Source organism: Trachurus japonicus, unplaced genomic scaffold, assembly GCF_045865225.1.
Source record: "Trachurus japonicus isolate A0001 unplaced genomic scaffold, Traja_1.0 AP029965.1".
NCBI classification, from domain to species: domain Eukaryota; kingdom Metazoa; phylum Chordata; class Actinopteri; order Carangiformes; family Carangidae; genus Trachurus; species Trachurus japonicus.
This window is the reverse complement of record NW_028220098.1, coordinates 120960-135663: the sequence shown is the minus strand read 5'-3', so window position 1 is coordinate 135663 and position 14704 is coordinate 120960. Positions and strand designations below refer to the sequence as shown.

The window sequence follows — 14704 nt, the reverse complement described above, 5'->3', positions numbered from 1 at the left end:
ATAGGCCTTTCTGAACAAAAAGGTTTTCAGGCCTATTTTAAAAGAGTCCAGGCTGTGGATAGCCCTCAGCTGGATTGGGAGGCTGTTCCAGGCGTGGTGCGGTCAAGCAGAAAGCTCGGTCTCCCATGGTGGAGAGCCTGGTGCTGGGGACTTGGAGGAGCAGGGTGTTTGTGGATCTGAGGGTGCATGTGGTAGACTGAGGGTGATGAGTTCTTGAAGGTAAGTAGGATTAGCCCACTTGACATTATTAGCCGGCCGGGGACACACCGGCCCATGTTAACCGATTGTGTCGTTCACAAACACCAGACACGCTGCCAGCTCGCGCCCTGCAGCGATAGTTTTATCTGGTCGCGAGCGATCGCATCAAGCCGGGCAGGAAATCAAACAAAGAAACACGAGAGAATCCAGTCCTAACCCTGACCCTTCAAAATAAAACACTGCGATTGACACCTTCAGAATGGCGGTCCCTTGGATATTCGGAATACTACCTCAGTGACCAAGTGAGAATGCGGAAGACAGCTAACGCTTTTGGCTTGTCCCCACAGTGCATCTCCAACATCGTGCAGCAGGTAAGGGGGGGCAGCCCCCCATTTAAAATTCACTCAGCCATGCCCATCCCCCGTCCCCCGTGACTCTGTAGCCCTTTTTTACTCTGAGGAGTTTGCAGGTCTGCATTGCCTCTTGAATTTGTGCTTCCCTGTAGTGTATAGGCTACTGAGTGTACTACTGAGTCTACCCCCCCCCCCCCCCCCCCCCCCACAGTGACGTCATGTGCTACGAGTCAACCCCTCGTTAATTAAAAGTTGCTCAGCAGAATTAGCCACTGCTTGGCGCCCTATTTTCCAGAAGTCTCTTGATAGCCACACGGTACCTGACCTGTGGAAAAAATCTGTCATCATTCTGGTCCCTAAGATCTCTTGCCCAGCTGTTGATAATGACTACAGACCAGTTTCATTGACTTCAGTGATAATGAAATGTTTTGAAATAATTATTTTTTTGTGATTACTCACTCTCAGTGGCATCATAAATGATGACATAACATGTGATTAAATTGGTAAAAAAAAAAAATTATTGTAGACATGATCAAAACTGATGTTGCTGGTTGTCTCGACCGTCTACAGTTTGGTTATAGACAGGGGCGGAGCACTGAGGATGCAGTCATTACAGTCACCCATCTGATCAACAAACATATGGAGGATCCCAAAGCATATGCTCGTGTCTTATTTGCCGACTTTAACTTGGCTTTTAACACTGTGCAGCCACATCTGATCATAAAGAAGTTAATTGACATGAGGGTTGACAGTTTTATCATTAAATGGTTTTACTCATTCTTAACGTACAGGACACAACAAGTCAGGGTAAATAGCTCTCTCTCAGAAGATACGGTATGGCAGCATGGTTTGGCTCCCTCACAGTCCAGTGTAAGGCCCAGTGTTGGTAATAACGGCGTTAGAGTATAACAGCGTTACTAACGCCGTTATTTTTTTCAGTAACGGGTAATCTAATTATTTACTTTTCCCATCGTTTCAACGCCGTTACCGTTACTGAGAATGTGAAGTGGCGCATTACTACAATTTGGTTGAATGAAGCGCAAGCAGGTTTTGGCCACACATCAGCTGCCTGGAGAGAGCAGAGTGGGAGGGGGGAGGAGGGAGGGGGTGGTGGTGGTGACGCCGTTGCAAATGCGATGAATGATGATGATTGGCTGGGAGGACGGATCATTCCCTGTTCACGGTGTCTCACTCAAAGGCAAGAATGTTTATGTAACATGCACGCTGTGTCCAGGAAAAAAGATTTTATCCACGTCTGCCTCAAGCAACTCGAATCTTATGAAGCACCTCACATCAACACATGCTAACACGACAATTGTTGCTGCTGCTGCTGCTGTTGCTGCTGCTGCTAACCCAACCCCAAGCCCAAATGCAGCCAGTGAGGGAGATGGAGCCACTGTGTTAAAACAAGCAAAGCTCGATTTTTCGGGTCAGCAACAGGTGACCAAGGCCGAGCTGAACACATTGATTGCCAGGTACGCTGTTGAAAACATGTTACCCCTGTCCACTGTGGAGTCTGAGGCATTCAGAGATATCATTGCTAAAATACCAATACGAGGAGGAGGAAGGGGGGTTGCCCCATGCTGACACACTTTTGCTAAATTCATTGACAGTGAATACGAAAAAATAAATATTGAGCTTAAAAAGTCATTTGAGGAACTGGAGTACATTTCAACCACAGCAGACATCTGGACGGCCCACAACAGAAGTTTCATGGGTGTGACAGCACAATGGATCAAAATAACATGGAAAGAGAGAAAGCAGCTCTTGCCTGCAGACGGTTTAAAGGGCATCATACTCATGATGCCATTGCAGTTGAACTTGACAATATACACTCAACATATGGGATAACACACAAAATCGCAGCAACAGTGACTGATAATGGCTCTAATTTTGTTAAAGCATTTAAGAGGTACCAGCCACAGGAGAGTGATTCTGAAGACGATGAAGATGAGGTGGCATTTACAGACATTAATGATGCTCTATGCAACTGATGATGATGGTGATGTTGTGATCACTTTGCCCCCCCCCACAAGAGATGTGCATCACACATGCTAAACCTGATTTTGTGCACAGATATTGACAAGTGGCTGCTGTCAAAGCCTGCAACAAAGGCTATTTACAGAAGTGCTACTGCCAAATGCACAGCCCTCTGGAGCAAGACTAGTCGATCAACTTTGGCTACTGAAACAGTTGATGAGTTGGTGTCAAAAAAGCTGCTTGTACCTTGTACAACACGATGGAATTCCTTCTATGATGCCCTTACTAGTCTGGCCTGACGGAAGTGCGTTGCTGCGATTAGAGTGCCTAGAGAGAGAGAGTGGCGCCACCTCCGTTCACTGCAATGGTTCAGTTTTTTCACAGCAATGGCGGCGCATGGAGCCCCTCAAAAGTTCCCGGAAGTTAGCATAAGCTAACCGCCGCTCAATGTATTCCAATGGAGCAGCTGGTCGGAGCAGCACTTGTTCAAGGTAAAATGTTTAAAAAATGGCATTTTCATATCAGTAGTGCATCTGAATTAAATCGACATGAGTAATTAAGTATGTTGGCGGATTATCCCCGTCTAGATTTGAATATTTAGAGAATATTAACAGATAAAAGTTTAGGCTAGCACTCTGGCTAACGATAGCAACACATGCAACAGGCTGCTAAATGTAATTCTGTTCTCTAAATATAACTTAATCCAACGCTGTCAATTGTCAAACTAGTAGCGAGGTTAATGTACAGGGAGTGTGATTGCAGTTAAACATAAAATTAATATCATTGAGGCTGCAGAAAGATGGGTGAAGTTTATGATATGAGGACTGGACTGCTGTCTCAAACATGGGAAAATGTTCTGATTTGCTAATTTATTTTTTAAACCACTGACTGATTAAAATACACATCTTGCCATGGCATGTTCTCAAGTAATCATACTAAACATTATATAAACTATTGGTCATATTATTTGATACACCTGTGCAACATCATGCAGTGCAGTATACCAGCTGTGCCATAAATTCTGCTTTCGTAAATTTTATACATGTTCAGTTTTTGTTGACATCAGAAAAGTAGTGTTCATTGTACTTTATGTTATTTGTTGAGATCATTGTGTGTTGGACTGCATTATCTCAACAATTGTTGCTCATATTTTGCCTTCAAGTATTTTAATGGAGAGGAACACTGTTGAATGTAATGCACCCCAGCACAGCATCATCCACTATGACTCCCGTAAATAAACAGCAACTAGAGTGATCACCTTTTTGACTATGTCAGCTATAACTAGAATTTTTATTTTATTTTTATAAATGAAGAATGTATGGGCCAGAGCAATAAATAGTTAATCAATAATCATAGACATTGATGCTGTACATCAGGAGAACTGACAAGTAAGGACCAATGATCTTATAGCTCAGGAGTGATGATGACAAGGATGCAACATGTCTCTTATGTGTTAACTGTTTCACCAGATGTGGGACAACAGCCATGAAGGAGAAATGCCTGTCTGGTGTTGCTGGATGTGTCACCTATGTTTTATTCGACCCCAAAGGATTTCCACATGGCCTGCTTAGGGCTACCCATGTCGGTGGTGACATTTATTACATGTAGCCCAATGGATTCTGCCCTCTGTTGTCGTTGCTACTGTTTTAGGAGCTGTGATTCTGTGATTCTTCTTGCATTGTTTTTCCTGTTCTGCTCTGTTAATTAAAAAAGTATTAAACTTCCCAGTGGCGTGGTATTTGAAAGAGTGTGAAAGAGCAAATTGTTTGAATATGATTACCTCGCATATTTTTTCATTGTTGAAATCTAGGTGTTTAAATTGCTCCTTCTGACTTTAGCCAGCCATGCTTTTCTCCTGTCCCTGTGTTTGGGGAAGCCATACATGTGCAGGCCTTTCTCCAAGCGACTGGAGCATCCCCATGCAGCACAGCATACCATGGTGAAGACTATATTCAAGGACAACACAGCGGAAAGGACGCAAACAGCTTGACATGCTGATCTGTTTGACTTCTGTAGATCTGTTTTTAAGGAATTTATTGTGATATTAAGTGCACTGGGTAAAACATGACTCTGTGTTTTATTATGCATCACTGAGTACAGTAAGTTTGGGATAAGTATACAGTTAACAAATAGTGATAAAATTCCATATATTTGCAATGAATTAAAATTAAACTTTAATTTATTTGCCATGGATTTTCTATTAGAGTTATCATCATAATGCTGTTGTGTAGTCAATTGTCAAATCATAGTCACTTGTTACTCTGCCTCAACCAAGTCTGAAAGTAAAAAAAAAGAGGAAATATTACAGTTTTATTGCTATCAACAACTGTACGGGTTTAGTAAAGTTAACAGAGTTCAAAGCAACACAAGCATAGCCTAATAAGAAGAATAGTTAACAAATAGTGATAGAATTACGTGTATTTACAATGAATTCAAATCAAATTTTAGCATTTGCATGGATTTCCTATTTGAACACGGTTGTCATCATTATGCAGAACTGAGTCCAGACATGTGAGTGACCTGTCAGTTTGCCTCATTCAAGTCTGAAAGTTTGATAAAAACAGAGAAAATGCTACGATTTTATTGCTGTCGATGACTGTACAGGTTTAGTAAACTTAACAGAGTTAAAAGTAATTAACACAAGCATATAAATACCGCAAAACAAAGCATTTATTGACCGTTATTTAGCAATTATCGGGGTTTTCCTATTGCTTTCAATTGCCCGCCAAGCACTTCCGGGAACTTTCTGAGGCTACATGGACCACGTGATCGGCCAGCATTTTGAACTTCCGTTGTCGCCACTCTCTCTCTCTAGGCACTCTAGCTGCGATTAGCCTCTGATTGGTCGGAACGAGCCACTCGGCGGAAGTCCCGCCTCCGTGCTGCAGCTTTCACAGTCCGCCCAGGAACCGAACCATGGATCTATTATACATCCGTGTCATGAACCGAACAGAAGAATACATATCCGTCAGCGGTTGCCGACCGTCATTACACCGCGGACCGAAATCCAGTTTCCAACTGGCAATATTTTGCAAGCGCGCCGTTGCTACGGCGCCGGCCACAACGATTGTGACTGGTTGAAAGAATTCCAAACAGCCGGAGCGTTTTTTTCTCTGATCGCAGAATCATAGGCGGACCAGCCAGACTCTCCTTCTTCTTTGGAGGAGGGTCTGGCGAGCGAGACTAATGATGCCCTGGCTCGAATCTCTGAAATATCCATGGTAGACCTCAACACCATCTCCTCCAAATTAGGACGGCCAGCGATAACAGACAGGGAACACCAGTTTTTAAAGGAGTACTGTACTGCGATGAAGCCCCTTACAGTTGCCTTGGATATACCCCAGGGAGAAGACAACTGTTTTTATGGTACACTCCTACCAACGATCGAGACATTAATACTGAAGACAGAAGACCTTACAAGTGGCCTGCAAATACTGAGGGATCTTCCTGGCGCCATAGTCACAGTAAGAACTTTAATTGAATATTTTATTATTTATTATATGAGCATTGCTGTAGTACTCACAATAATAAATACTAATAATAATAACACTGATTTGTGTGGATACATACATTTAATGTGATTATTCTTATCGTTTCAGGCTATCAAAACCAGATTTGCTGATGTCCTGGGAAATGAAGAGGCTATACTTGCTGCCGTAACTCTTCCAAAATTCAAACTTCGCTGGCTGCGGTCACAGGAGTTAAAGGATAAGGCTAAGGCAAGTTTGCTGGCAGAGTGCCGGAAAGTTGTCCTTGAAGAACCACAGCCAGGTACCAGCACATCTTCACACCACACAGATTCTGCCAAAGAGAATGATTTCTTTTCCTTTGAGGAAGTTGAGGAGGACACCTCTTCAGCAGAAAACCAGGTGGCAGACTATTTTAGATCTCCAGCGCAAAACTTCAGCTTTGCGCTTCACTACGTCACAATGCTGCTACTCCATCTAGTGCACCTGTTGAGAGACTGTTCAGCCAGGGCAAGCTTGTCTTCTCTCCAAAGAGGAACAGAATGTCTGACAAAAGATTCGAAAAGCTTCTCCTCCTACGTTACAACCACTAGTTTAGTCGTTAGATGAGGGAGTATTTTAGTATAGATTAATGTATTGTTCATTTTCACTGAGAACGAACAACATTTTGCACTTTTCATTTGCATTTGCACTACTTACTGTAATGGCCAGAAGTTTACATTTGTGATTTCGTATAAGTTACTAGTTTACAATGAATCCATCATAGAATATGTTTAATTGTAGTACAAAGACCTCACCTGAAGCCCTGATCGTCCAGCTACTTCTCCCTCATCCTGCCCTGAGTTTCGAGCTGCTTCTCCCTCATCCTGTCCTGCCACATCTTGTCTGGATTTCTTCTGATTTTCCTTTTGGTAATAAAATGATTCATGGATAAAAAAAAAAAACATTCATAAATGTTTGGTTAAACCCAAGATTATTTATGAGTGGATAGAATTATGAAACCAACTTGTTCTGCTATAATATTTTTACATCCAAAATAAAGTCATTATCAAATATTAGGTTTTATCTATCATATAACACTTATGGTGCAGACACACCAACTCCGGCGAGGACGGATCCAGATGCAACGGATCACTGAACGCTCCGGCGAGTGGGAGGTTCTGTATGCAGTGACGTAGGGGTTTCCTGGTTTTAATATCCAACTACGTATCTTCCCGGTTTTATGAACTTTTCAGCGGGGTGTATAAATAGTTTAATTTACAGTAGCAGCTTCCTCTGTCATCATGGATCGCAGGAAGAGAATCTTCGCTATTGCTCTGCTCTACCATCGGAGATATCACCACCGTCGCCGGGGTTTTTGGGTGCATCCGATCTGCCAGACTCGTCACCAGCGAGGCGAGTACCATCGCTTTGTCCAGGAGCTTCGTCTGGATGGAGTATTGTTCCTGCAGTACTTCAGACTGACCAGGGCGCAGTTCGATGATGTGATGTCCAGGGTGGGACCCAGGATTGCGAGGATGGACACCAATTACCGCGAGGCTATTGGTCCAGCTGAACGCCTCGCCATCTGCCTACGGTAAAATGCAATAATAATAATTATAACGATAATAACAATAGAAAAGGTTAATGTTGTTAATTTGCTATTATGATGATATGCTGTAATACAATACGTTTTGAGTTACACATAGGAGGAAATGTCAGTAAAAGACCGATGTTAATGTTATGTTATTACGCTGCTATTATCTTATTACATTTAAATGAAATTAATATAATAAAAAATAATAATTGACATTGCAATTTGTCCAGCTATTTATAATAACAGTAACATGAACATTAACAAAACATAAAGATTCATAGGTGTGTGTGTGTGTCTGTAGGCTGTTAAGCTCTTTCTTTAGCATTGAACCTATTACAGTCTATAGCCTGTGCCCTTTCCTCAGCCTATCAATTAACCCTCTTTGAATAGCACCATTTCTGTTTTTGATATGTATATGTTGTGTATGTATGTGGGAACGCCTTGGGGTCCCCCCGGAAGAGCTGGAGGAAGTGTCAGGGGAGAGGGAAGTCTGGGGTTCCCTGCTCCGACTGCTGCCCCCGCGACCCGGACTTGGATAATGCGGCGGACAATGGATGGATGGATGGATGGATGGATATGTTTTTGAATAGCAACAAGTTACAGTGCATTTGAAATCTAAAACATATGCTTCATTATGATTTCTCAGGTATTTAGCAACTGGTGATTCCTTTCGCACCATTGCTTTTAACTACCGTGTGGGTCACAGCACTGTGGGCATCATTGTGCGAGGTTGCTGGGAGTCCCTGGTGGATGACGTCATGGCTGTTCCCACCATGGCGGAATGGAGGACCATCGCTGATGGCTTCCGTCAGCGTTGAAACTTCCCCAACTGTGTGGGCTCCGTGGATGGCAAACACATTGTTATCCAGGCACCACACAACTCGGGCTCGTTGTTTTTCAACTACAAGGGGACATTCTCCATCGTCCTCCTTGCAGTTGTGGATGCAAACTACCTGTTCCGAGTCATTGATGTCAGTGGATACGGCAGAACAAGTGACGGTGGAACACACTACAACTCTGCCTTCGGTGAAGCCCTCCGCGACAGAACCCTGGATCTCCCACCAGATGCAGTGATCCCAGGAGCAGAGCACCCTGGACCACTGCCCCATGTGTTTGTGGGAGATGAGGCCTTTCCTCTCCGGCGTGATCTGATGCGTCCCTTCCCTGGCTCCAACATCACCAGGGAACACAGGATGTCCAATTACCGTCTCAGCCGTGCCAGGTTGGTGGTTGAGGACGCGTTTGGCATCCTGTCGTCCCAGTGGCGTTTGTACCGGCGGGTTATTGGTGTCAGCCCTGCCACTGCTGAGCTATGTGTGAAGGCCACCTGTGTCCTTCACAACTATATCAGGCTAGCAGAGATGAGGGAGGCAGGACCCGGGGCTCACCATGTGCTGCAGGAGCGTGTTACAGAAGGAAACTTCCTGGAAGTCGCCAGGATGGGCTCCACCAACACCACAAGGGAGGCCATCCGAATGAGGGAGACCTGCTCCTACTTTTGCCAGGAGGGTGCTGTTCCTTGGCAAGATGACAGGGTGTAATTGCGTGCACATCTTCAACCCAAAGGCTCTTTTAAGAGCCACCCACATTCATGAAGGGCATATTTCCAATTCACTCACACAACTAAAATGGTCTGCACAAGCACAACTCATGTGGTCTGCACAAGCACAACTCAAGTGGTCTGCACAAGCACAACTATATAATATAATATCACTGTCTACACAAGCAACATTGATTAAAAAAAAAAGTTCACTTATAACTCTTCTATTTGCTGAATATCTGTCAGTTGTATTATTCATCCAAGGATGAAGTGTACATCCACCTGAGCTCAGTTATTCCACTGTTATTATTATTATATTATATAAATATATATATTTAAAAAAAAAAAAAAATATATATATATATATATATATACAGTTGTGCTTGAAAGTATACCCTGGCAGAATTTGTGAAATACTGACTACATTTCAGAAAATATAATTGATAATGCAACAAAACTTTTTTTATTCAGAGTTAATGGCTGGGCGAAGCCATTTATTATCACACAACTGTGTTTGATCTTTTTGAATCCTAATTAATGCAAACACCAAAATGGCCCTGATTAAAAGTTTACATACCCTCAAAGTTTTACCCTGATAAAATACACACAGATCAACACAGACTGGTTTAAATGGTTACTCAGGGTAACTGTCCACGCCTGTAACTTCACTGCTTGTAATTAGTGTTAGGGATGCAAACAATTAATCGATTATCGATTAATTGTCGATAAGAAATTACTCGATTAAAATAAATTACTTGCAATTAATTGCGTTTTGAACCCGTAATTCCCCGCCAGTCCGCGTGAGGGCGCGCTTGACGCCAGACGTACTTGACGCAAACGCGGGAACATAAGCGAAGCAGGGCTCTGACGACAACAACAACAGCGGAACACTGATAGGATGAAGAGGGCAAGACGGAGTGCAGTTTGGAGCCACTTTAAGTTGGTTAATGACGACAAAGACGCCAAATGCACACTATGTGGAAGTATTTTAAGGTACAACAACTCGACAACCTCGTTGAATTACCACCTAATGTGTCACATTCAGCCATGCTACAAGCAGCGAATGGTTCTCAACCTACCATCACCACAGCGTTGGGACGAAGGGTATGTGACTCCACGAAAGCAGAGGGCATTACCCAGCGGATATGTGACATGGTTACCACAGACATGCTGCCGATAAATGTCGTTGACGGAGAGGGATTTCGTGAGGTAATAAAGTACATCGAGCCAGGGTACAATATCCCCTCTAGAACAACCATAACCACCCGCGTGGAAGCAAGCTACGCGAGGAAGAAGGCCGAGTTGAAAAAACAACTTGCAACCGCGAATGTGGCCCTCACAACAGACTGTTGGACTTCTTTGAATACAGAAAGCTACATCACAGTTACGTGCCACTACATTGAACCGGACTGGCAGGTAATGTCAGCTGTCCTACTCACAGAGAGCATGTCAGTGAGGCATACGGCTGACAATTTAGCTGACAAGTTAAACCAGGCTGTGGAAACATGGGGTCTCACCGGGCGTGTGGTTGCTTGTGTACACGACAATGCACGGAATATCGTCTCGGCAAACAGTCCCACGCGAGTTAACTGGCACTCAGTTCCATGTTTCGCCCACACTTTGCAGTTGGCCATTAACGACGGTTTCGCTACCTACATTAACCGAGTCATTGTAGCTGCAAGCAGACTCGTACAACACTTCAACCATAGCAATCCAGCAAACAAAGCGCTCGCAGCAAAACAGAAACAAATGCAGCTGCCGTCGCATAAACTCATACAATCCTGTAAAACCAGGTGGAATTCAGTCAGTGACATGTTTAACAGACTAACGGAGCAGCGGTGGGCCGTGTCTGCTGTACTATCAGACCGCACAGTGACCAAACTCACAGACGCAAGGACGCTGGAGCTGCAAGATGAACATTGGCAATTGATGGAGGATGTGGCGCCAGTGCTGGAAACACTCAAGTGTGCAACGACCGTTATGTCTACTGAGACTGAGGTGTCCATATCAGACACGTATCCCATCACCTTCAGCCTGATCAACGTGCATCTCAAGACAGACGAGGGAGACACCAGCAAAGTGGGGGAATTCAAATCCAGAGTGCGCACTTCACTGGGTGAAAGGATGAAGGTAAGCTAAATCCATTAATTTAATTATTGCAGATATTTTTGACTATATGCATTGCACACAAAGCACATTGTTTGACAATTGTAGTTTTTAACTCTTTCTACTATCTTATCTAATAAATATGAATAATCAATATCAAGCAATCTATTAATGATTAATAGTGGTTAATTCATTAAATGATAAAACACATAACCTATTAAAAACAAATGATGATTAAAAACAAAATCACATTTAAATCTTATTATCTTTTTCTTCACAGATTGCCTCTGATGACCTGACGTCAACACCACCAATGCTAGCCACCATGCTGGATCCTAGGCACAAGCACCTGGGATTTCTGACCCCACCAAGGAGGGTTGCAGCTCAAGCCAAACTGCTTGAAGTGCTGGCAGAAGCAGAAGCCAGACATGGGAGCTCCACATCAGCAGATGCTGCTGGAGACCAGATCAGTGCAGTGCCAGCTCCAGTCCAGGGAGCTGTGCTTCAGAGACGCAGTGCTTATGCTTTACTCATGGGTGAAAACTACAGCACCAGGGGCACCGATGATGTAGAAAAAGAAGTGGACAGCTTTCTGAAGGATCCGCCACCACTCCTTGATTCCAATCCCGCAGCATGGTGGAAGGTCAATGAAGGAAGGTTTCCAAGGCTGGCAAAACTGGCACGAAAGTACCTGGCCATACCAGGCACGTCAGTCCCTTCTGAGCGTGTATTCTCAGCAGCTGGCCTAACTGTTAAGGGGGATTATAAATGCTGCTAATAGTCCACATGTGACACCTTATTTACTTTTCTGAATTTATTTTATTATGCTGCTAAGAGACAGTGCACTAATTTATTTTCATGTTAAAGTAGCCTACATAGTATTGTATTCTTCTATTCAGGAATGTATTTTTTTTTATGCTGCTGCTATTAATGTTTCCAATGTCGCACATGAGAGATGAGTGTAATATTTTGATATTTTCTATTCAGAATATGTTTGATATTCTACCAAAATGTTATTCCCTGCCCTCAAGTGAGCCCAGAATAAATCTTTGATGAAGGAATATGATTTGCATTTTTTTTTAACATAAGGAAGATAACATTTTACGTTACATCTACAGTAGATAGAACCTATTCAGAGGGAAATTCAGGTTCTTAGAAAAATTGCCGCTTATCAATTAATCGATCATCGATCGATAAGATGAAACAACTATCGATTAATGAATTACTCGATAATTTGCATCCCTAATTAGTGTCTGTGTGTAAAAAGTAGGGGTGCAACGGTACAGGTAGCCCACGGTACGATATGTACCTCGGTTTTTGGCCACGGTTCTCGGTACGGTTTCGGTATGTGTTTTGTGCAGAGAACTTTTTTTTTCTCCCAAAATAATGTTTATAATTTATAATATTTCTAATACAGCTCTCCTCTCTCTCTCTCACTCTCTCACACACACACACACACACACACACACACCTGAACTGTCAGTGAACAGCCCCTAGCTCCTCCCTCTGCACACTCCTTTAGTCTTTCATGATGAACACTCTGAAGCAGCTTTCAAACAGAGATCGCGCTATATTGCCGTCATGGAAGACGTCACTATGCTGGCAGCCACAGTCTCTCACTGGGAAAGGAGTTAGTCTATTGTGTTTTTTTTAAACAGCCTTTCACCACCTCTCATCTCTGTCAATCAACTCCTGCTCGACCTCGGTCTCTCTATCGCGCGCGGACACGCGGGCACGCGGATACGCGACCACACACATGCAGTGTGCATGGACAGAGTTGTGCTGGAACTCTAATAAAAGCTAAATGTGCTAAATCGCGCTGATAACTAATAAAATTCCCCCGCGATTGCGATCAGCGACCGCTCATGCCGCCGCCTGTTTGTTTTCTTTTTTTTTTTTTTTCCCTCTTCTGTGTGTGAGGCTGAGCTGCTGCACTTTCAGTTGCAGGGGGGGGAGTCACTGTGAGTGTGTGGAGGCTCAACAGTGATTGGACATCGACTCGCGGGGGCGGGCTTTCGCCTTAAACGGCCAGGCACACACATACACGGCACAGCTGCCTGTAAAGTAGGAAGAGCTGATGGACGCTGAATCTGAAATACCGCGGTCCAAGAGCGTATTGCACCGTGCAGGCCGTACCGAACGGTTCGGTATTTTACCGAGAACCGTTGCATCCCTAGTAAAAAGTCAATGAGATTTTGGGTTCTTGACAAACACCTGCACATTTCATCCATTTCTGCACTGACTTTGCTGGATTCTGAGCCACGGAGAAAGCAAAAGAACTGTCAGAAGTCCTGAAGGAGAAGGTTGTTCAACTTTATAAAACATAAAAAGGATATAAAAAGATATTCAAAGACTTGAGAAAGCCAATCAGCAGTGTTCAAGCTCTCATAAAAGTATAACCCTAACCCTTATTATTATTATTATGATATAATAAAAACACATTATATCACAAAAACACATTACAAAAACATTCACACTCAACACTCAACAACATAAAAGAACTGTGAAACTACGAATACAGGACAAACATTTACTGGCTGTCGTCTGTAGCCTCAAACAATAACTGGTGTATTTTAAATTTGACCCTCTCTTTCTTCTCCTCTGGAACCTTTTTTAACAAAGGTAACAACCCAAGCAAAAACAACTCGTCTAAATCCCTGGGTTGTGGTGGAGGGGGAGGATCGCTTTGCTCCTCCAGTGATTGCAGGATCCTTTTTTCGAACGGGGTCATGGACTCAAATCTCCCCCGTTTCCTCTGCCGTGGGACACCTGTTGGGGTGTCCTGGTCTGGCTGCATGGGAGGATTGGCTGGCGGTGCTGGTTCGTGGACTGGCTGTGGGGTGGTGTTGACTGGCTGCTCTGGGGGGTGTACGGCCTGCACTGGTGGGTCAGCTGGCTGCACTGGGGCCTGGACTGGCTGTGGTGGTGGTACTGCCTGCAGTGGTGGGTGAGCTGGGGGGTGGAGTGGCTGTGGTGGGGGGTGCACTGGCTGTGCTGGGGGGCAGAATGCCTGCAGTGGCGGGTGAGCAGGCTGTGCTGGGGGGTGTGGGAATGACTGTGCAGGGGGGGGGGGGGTGGCTCTGGCCTCCTAATATTTGAGCTGGTGCCACGGTAATCTAGAAATGGAGTCAGGAACTCCATCACTGTTATATATTTCCATGGCCTCTGACTTGAGGCTCCAGCTCCACTTCTGTGGCTCTCCCTCTCTTTTTTTTTTCCTTTTTAAAGGTGTCCCTCAGGGTCCTCCACCTTAATCTGCAGACGTCCTCTAGTGTAAACAAGTAAATTACCTTCAGTAAAGTATTAACAAATGTCGAACAGTGGTGGAATTACACATTTCCTTTAGTGTACTTAACCCTTATCTGATAAAAGTAAAGATCTACCTTTAAATGTGATTGCAAAGCATAACATAGCCATTCCATGAATTAACCTGTATGTGGACCTCACAAAGTTAGAATAATTAGCTACCAAGACAAAGTCTGGA

General features: G+C 43.9%; 1 protein-coding gene across 1 annotated transcript; it reads left to right on the top strand.

The window, feature by feature from the left end:
• The first annotated feature begins 10012 nt into the window (after positions 1-10012).
• On the top strand, positions 10013-11998 carry LOC146960815 (E3 SUMO-protein ligase ZBED1-like). Its single transcript, XM_085772037.1, has 3 exons — positions 10013-10148; positions 10205-11244; positions 11501-11998. Exons 1-3 carry the CDS (start codon positions 10013-10015, stop codon positions 11996-11998), a joined length of 1674 nt encoding a protein of 557 aa, XP_085628163.1.
• Positions 11999-14704: the final 2706 nt, after the last annotated feature.